Genomic DNA, 7,411 nt, shown 5'->3' with positions numbered 1-7,411 from the left:
TGAGATGAAGTTTGTATAGCTTGACATTGTGAAGATGAAGTTTGTAATAGCTTGACATTGTGAAGATTAAGTTTGTAATAGCTTGACATTGTGAAGATGAAGTTTGTAATAGCTTGACATTGTGAAGATGAAGTTTGTAATAGCTTGACATTGTGAAGATGAAGTTTGTAATAGCTTGACATTGTGAAGATGAAGTTTGTAATAGCTTGACATTGTGAAGATGAAGTTTGTAATAACTTGACACTGTAAAGATGAAGTTTGTAATAGCTTGACATTGTGAAGATGAAGTTTGTAATAGCTTGACATTGTGAAGATGAAGTTTGTAATAGCTTGACATTGTGAAGATGAAGTTCGTAATAGCTTGACATTGTTAAGATGAAGTTTGTAATAGCTTGATATTGTGAAGATGAAGTTTGTAATAGCTTGACATTGTGAAGATGAAGTTTGTAATAGCTTGACACTGTGAAGATGAAGTTTGTAATAGCTTGACATTGTAAAGATGAAGTTTGTAATAGCTTGACATTGTGAAGATGAAGTTTGTAATAGCTTGACATTGTGAAGATGAAGTTTGTAAGAACTAGACATTGTGAAGATGAAGTTTGTAATAGCTTGACATTGTAAAGATGAAGTTTGTAATAGCTTGACATTGTTAAGATGAAGTTTGTAATAGCTTGATATTGTGAAGATGAAGTTTGTAATAGCTTGACATTTTGAAGATGAAGTTTGTTATAGCTTGACATTGTAAAGATGAAGTTTGTAATAGCTTGACATTGTGAAGATGAAGTTTGTAATAGCTTGACATTGTGAAGATGTAGTTTGTACTAGCTTGACATTGTGAAGATAAAGTTTGTAATAGCTTGACATTGTAAAGATGAAGTTTGTAAGAACTAGACATTGTGAAGATGAAGTTTGTAATAGGTTGACATTGTAAAGATTAAGTTTGTAATAGCTTGACATTGTGAAGACTAAGTTTGTTATAGCTTGACATTGTGAAGATGAAGTTTGTAATAGGTTGACATTGTAAAGATTAAGTTTGTAATAGCTTGACATTGTGAAGATGAAGTTTGTTATAGCTTGGCATTGTGAAGATGTTGTTGGTAATAGCTTGACATTGTGAAGATGTTGTTAGTAATAGCTTGATATTGTGAAGATGTAGTTTGTAATAGCTTGACATTGTGAAGATGAAGTTTGTAATAGCTTGACATTGTGAAGATGAAGTTGGCAATAGCTTGACATTGTGAAGATGAAGTTTGTAATAAATTGACATTGTGAAGATGAAGTTTGTAATAGCTTGACATTGTAAAGATGAAGTTTGTAATAGCTTGACATTGTGAAGATGAAGTTTGTAATAGCTTGACATTGTGAAGATGAAGTTGGTAAGAACTAGACATTGTGAAGATGAAGTTTGTTATAGCTTGACATTGTGAAGATGAAGTTTGTAATATCTTGACATTGTGAAGATGAAGTCTGTAATAGCTTGACATTGTGAAGATGAAGTTGGTAAGAACTAGACATTGTGTAGATGAAGTTTGTAAGAACTAGACATTGTGAAGATGAAGTTTGTAATAGCTTGACATTGTAAAGATGAAGTTTGTAATAGCTTGACATTGTGAAGATGAAGTTTGTAATAGCTTGACATTGTAAAGACAAAGTTTGTAATAGCTTGACATTGTGAAGATGAAGTTTGTAATAACTTGACATTGTGAAGATGTAGTTTGTAATAGCTTGACATTGTGAAGATGAAGTTTGTAATAGCTTGACATTGTGAAGATGAAGTTTGTTATAGCTTGACATTGTGAAGATGTAGTTTGTAATAGCTTGACATTGTGAAGATGAAGTTGGTAATAGCTTGACATTGTGAAGATGAAGTTGGTAAGAACTAGACATTGTGTAGATGAAGTTTGTAATAGCTTGACATTGTGAAGATTAAGTTTGTAAGAACTAGACATTGTGAAGATGAAGACATGATAGAAGAATAAACAGTAGAAAGTGACAGGGAGATTTTCTCACTTACAAAATCAACAGGAGAACAACTGACTGACTGAATCTACAGACAGATTGTTTTACACAATGGTCTACTATCTTTGTTTGTTTGGTCAGTTTACTGTGGCTTGTCAGTAGATCTCCTTGTTTAAATATATCACAGAAAGTAGGGACTAATTCATTTTACAATCAAGGCATGTGTTATCTATTCTGAATGAATTATATATTGATCATAGCTCATCTCATGCTTCCAATACATGTTTTAGATACACAATTCTCATCAGGACAGTTTGGCAACGTTTAATACAATTCACATACAGTAATCTTTATCAAGTATGAAAACAATGTGAATTGAAATAAATTGTAAATTATAGGCAGGATGGAGTAGTATATCATCAAGTATATATTTGATAAAGACTTGATAAACTTATAGATAAAATATCTATTTGTATTTCAGAGAGTCCACAAGGCTAATAATGTTTATTTGAGTATTTTAATCAGCAACTTGTGTAAATTCAATCCAAACCTGGGAATATCATCAATCTTGGAAATGGACAAACTTCAACCCGAAAGCAAGATTTAATAAGTTGCTGAGTTTGATCAAATGAAGATATCAAAGAAAGTGAAAAATGATCTGTCAGTGAAAGTTGATAGAACAATGTCAGTTTAAAGTGGGGATTGATTCACCCTAGAGGTCTTTCCTCTCACTGTATTCACTCATTGTTTACCTTCAAATTACTTTTAGTGTTTTTTCTTAGGACTGGAGCAATCTCAGCAAAAATTCAATTTACTTTATGTAACTTTTTTTAAAAGTTAATGGTTCAAAATAATACGACAATAGATTTTCTTATTTCATTTCAGTTGATACTGTTCGTATACTGCCTCATGTATTGCCTGTATGTTGTTTTGGATTTCAGGTTTTATTTTAAGGTTGGAATCATTAGTACTTGGTTTATTTATTGACCTATTCTACACCTAAAACATCTCATTTCTGTTAAAATAAGACATTAGAAAGATTGAGGGTATATTTATCAAACTAGTTAAAGATCAACTTGACTGACATTAATCAATAGAATAACTCAAAAATACTCTGAGAAAACCTGATAATTAAAATTCTCAACACAAAGTTGTAAATAAAAACCAGGGGTTTTATTATAATGGATTATTTTAATGGAAAGAATCAAAGCTTTAATCTTTTCATCTTTTATTTCACAGAGAATATTTCTTAACCCTAAACCTTATTCTAGTCACGTTTTATACTTTACCTTAAACTTCTACAACTAGCTAGTCTTTTACACAACTTATAACTTCTACAATTAGCTGATCTTTTACACAACTTATAACTTCTACAACTAGCTGATCTTTTACACAACTTATAACTTCTACAACTAGCTGATCTTTTACACAACTTATAACTTCTACAACTAGCTGATCTTTTACACAACTTATAACTTCTACAACTAGCTGATCTTTTACACAACTTATAACTTCTACAACTAGCTAGTCTTTTACACAACTTATAACTTCTACAACTAGCTAGTCTTTTACACAACTTATAACTTCTACAACTAGCTGATCTTTTACACAACTTATAACTTCTACAACTAGCTAGTCTTTTACACAACTTATAACTTCTACAACTAGCTGGTCTTTTACACAACTTATAACTTCTACAACTAGCTGATCTTTTATACAACTTATAACTTCTACAACTAGCTAGTCTTTTACACGACTTATAACTTCTACAACTAGCTGATCTTTTACACAACTTATAACTTCTACAACTAGCTGATCTTTTACACAACTTATAACTTCTACAACTAGCTAGTCTTTTACACAACTTATAACTTCTACAACTAGCTAGTCTTTTACACAACTTATAACTTCTACAACTAGCTAGTCTTTTACACAACTTATAACTTCTACAACTAGCTGATCTTTTACACAACTTATAACTTCTACAACTAGCTGGTCTTTTACACAACTTATAACTTCTACAACTAGCTAGTCTTTTACACAACTTATAACTTCTACAACTAGCTGGTCTTTTACACAACTTATAACTTCTACAACTAGCTGGTCTTTTACACAACTTAAAACAGTTAAATAACCTTTGAATGTGTATGGGGACACTTGAATTTTTCTCTCTGACATCAGTAGTTTCTGTAATTCTATTCCCTGTTCTTTACTTAGAACTTCTAGCATGTCATTTGAAAGTACCCAGAGTTAAATTACCTTGATATTTGTATCAGGATATATATACATACAGATCTTACATCTGTAGTTTGTTACTGTATTATTAGATGACTTAATGCGCAATACATGACAGAATGTGTGTCCAATCACACCAAACTGTCTTCAATATACACAAATAGGCTAGTTTTTCAATGCCTTTAAATCTTTTGTCATTCAGATGTCAAATAGGAAATTAGAATGGTGTAAATAGAAGCTATAAGTGTCCCATCTAGAAAACCCTTTTTTTTTCGGCCATGAGTAAAACTGAAATGAAATAGAGTTTTACATCCTTTTTCTGCTTTAGTTTAGACTAATGAAGATTAACAACTCCAGGCAGTGTGCAATGAGGGAAAACTTAACATGGCGGTGTATTCTCGTAACGATCTTCTAACATTGTTTCTAGGATATCCTAGGTTCTTATCTTCTAACACTGTTCCTAGGATATCCTAGGTTCTTATCTTATAACACTGTTTCTAGGATATCCCAGGTTCTTATCTTCTAACATTGTTTCTAGGATATCCTAGGTTCTTATCTTCTAACACTGTTTCTAGGATATCCTAGGTTCTTATCTTCTAACATTGATTCTAGGACATCTTAGGTTCTTATCTTCTAACACTGTTTCTAGGATATCCTAGAGTCTTATCTTCTAACATTGATTCTAGGATATCCTAGATTCTTATCTTCTAACATTGTTTCTAGGATATCCTAGGTTCTTATCTTATAACACTGTTTCTAGGATATCCTAGAGTCTTATCTTCTAACATTGTTTCTAGGATATCCTAGGTTCTTATCTTATAACACTGTTTCTAGGATATCCCAGGTTCTTATCTTCTAACATTGTTTCTAGGATATCCTAGGTTCTTATCTTCTAACACTGTTTCTAGGATATCCTAGGTTCTTATCTTCTAACATTGATTCTAGGATATCTTAGGTTCTTATCTTCTAACACTGTTTCTAGGATATCCTAGAGTCTTATCTTCTAACATTGATTCTAGGATATCCTAGATTTTTATCTTCTAACATTGATTCTAGGATATCCTAGAGTCTTATCTTCTAACATTGATTCTAAGATATCCTAGATTCTTATCTTCTAACACTGTTTCTAGGATATCCTAGGTTCTTATCTTCTAACACTGTTTCTAGGATATCACAGGTTCTTATCTTCTAACATTGTTTCTAGGATATCCTAGGTTCTTATCTTCTAACACTGTTTCTAGGATTTTCCCGGTTCTTATCTTCTAACATTGATTCTAGGATATCCTAATTTCTTATCTTCTAACATTGATTCTAGGATATCCCAGGTTCTTATCTTCTAACATTGATTCTAGGATATCCTAGGTTCTTATCTTCTAACACTGTTTCTAGGATATCCTAGAGACTTATCTTCTAACATTGATTCTAGGATATCCTAATTTCTTATCTTCTAACACTGTTTCTAGGATATCCTAGGTTCTTATCTTCTAACATTGATTCTAGGATATCCTAGGTTCTTAACTTCTAACATTGTTTCTAGGATATCCTAGGTTCTTATCTTCTAACACTGTTTCTAGGATATCCTAGGTTCTTATCTTCTTACACTGTTTCTAGGATATCCTAGAGTCTTATCTTCTTACACTGTTTCTAGGATATCCTAGAGTCTTATCTTCTAACATTGATTCTAGGATATCCTAGGTTCTTAACTTCTAACATTGATTCTAGGATATCCTAGGTTCTTAACTTCTAATATGATTCTAGGATGTCCTAGGTTCTTATCTTCTAACATTGATTCTAGGATATCCTAATTTCTTATCTTCTAACACTGTTTCTAGGATATCCTAGGTTCTTAACTTCTAACACTGTTTCTAGGATATCCTAGGTTCTTATCTTCTAACATTGATTCTAGGATGTCCTAGGTTCTTATCTTCTAACATTGTTTCTAGGATGTCCTAGGTTCTTATCTTCTAACATTGTTTCTAAGATATCCTAGAGTCTTATCTTCTAACATTGATTCTAAGATATCCTAGGTTCTTAACTTCTAAGATTGATTCTAGGATATCCTAGATTCTTATCTTCTAACATTGATTATAGGATATCCCAGGTTCTTATCTTCTAACATTGTTTCTAGGATATCCTAATTTCTTATTTTCTTACACTGTTTCTAGGATATCCTAGAGTCTTATCTTCTAACATTGATTCTAGGATATCCTAGGTTCTTAACTTCTAACATTGATTCTAGGATATCCTAGAGTCTTATCTTCTACCACTGTTTCTACGATATCCTAGATTCTTATCTTCTAACACTGTTTCTACGATATCCTAGGGTCTTATCTTCTAACATTGTTTCTAAGATATCCTAGGTTCTTAACTTCTAACATTGTTTCTAGGATATCCTAGGGTCTTATCTTCTAACATTGTTTCTAAGATATCCTAGGTTCTTATCTTCTAACATTGATTCTAGGATATTCTAGGTTCTTATCTTCTTACACTGTTTCTAGGATATCCTAGGGTCTTAACTTCTAACATTGATTCTAAGATATCCTAGGTTCTTAACTTCTAACATTGATTCTAGGATATCCTAGGTTCTTATCTTCTAACATTGATTATAGGATATCCCAGGTTCTTATCTTCTAACACTGTTTCTAGGATATCCCAGGTTCTTATCTTCTAACATTGTTTCTAGGATATCCTAGTGTTAAGATCGTTTCGAGAATACATGGTCAGGATATCAGCCAATTACTTCAATCTCTACTTAATATACAGTTATATATATATATATTAATTAGACAATAAACTGAAGTAGAAATATATTTAATTATTAACCCTCTCAGTACCAGTAGAGTATATTGACTGATTGACAGAATTATTTCTATAACTATTAACCCTCTCTATTTCTATAACTACCACTGGATATCGATTACCAATTCTAGCCAGACTTATTACTATTACAGCTCAAAAAACAATTAATAATCACAATATCTTTACTCATAAATCATCAGAATATTCAATAAAAAACATGTAAAAGGTTTGAATTCCAGGGTTTTTATAAGATTATGAGGAAATGAATATTTATTGTTGAGATCAGCTAGTATATTTTATTGTGGGTAAGTTCTGTGCTGAAGGAAAACCTGGTGATACAAATTACTATTAGTTGAGTTCAAGAGTGGATGACTGAACTTTCATCACAGTTCACAAGCGAAAACTTTGACCTATAATT

At 31.6% G+C, this 7,411-nt stretch overlaps 1 protein-coding gene across 1 annotated transcript; it reads right to left on the bottom strand.

The window, feature by feature from the left end:
• Nucleotides 1-3,244: 3,244 nt before the first annotated feature.
• Nucleotides 3,245-6,387, bottom strand: LOTGIDRAFT_175433 (hypothetical protein; the record flags this gene model as incomplete). Its single annotated transcript, XM_009056649.1, has 2 exons — nt 3,245-4,075; nt 6,349-6,387. The coding sequence occupies 2 exons, from the start codon at nt 6,385-6,387 to the stop codon at nt 3,245-3,247; spliced, it is 870 nt and encodes a 289-aa protein (XP_009054897.1).
• Nucleotides 6,388-7,411: the final 1,024 nt, after the last annotated feature.

This window comes from Lottia gigantea, assembly GCF_000327385.1.
Source record: "Lottia gigantea unplaced genomic scaffold LOTGIsca_281, whole genome shotgun sequence".
Classification (NCBI taxonomy): Eukaryota; Metazoa; Mollusca; class Gastropoda; family Lottiidae; genus Lottia; species Lottia gigantea.
Note: the sequence above shows the minus strand (reverse complement) of the source record. Positions and strands in the feature narration are given on the sequence as shown.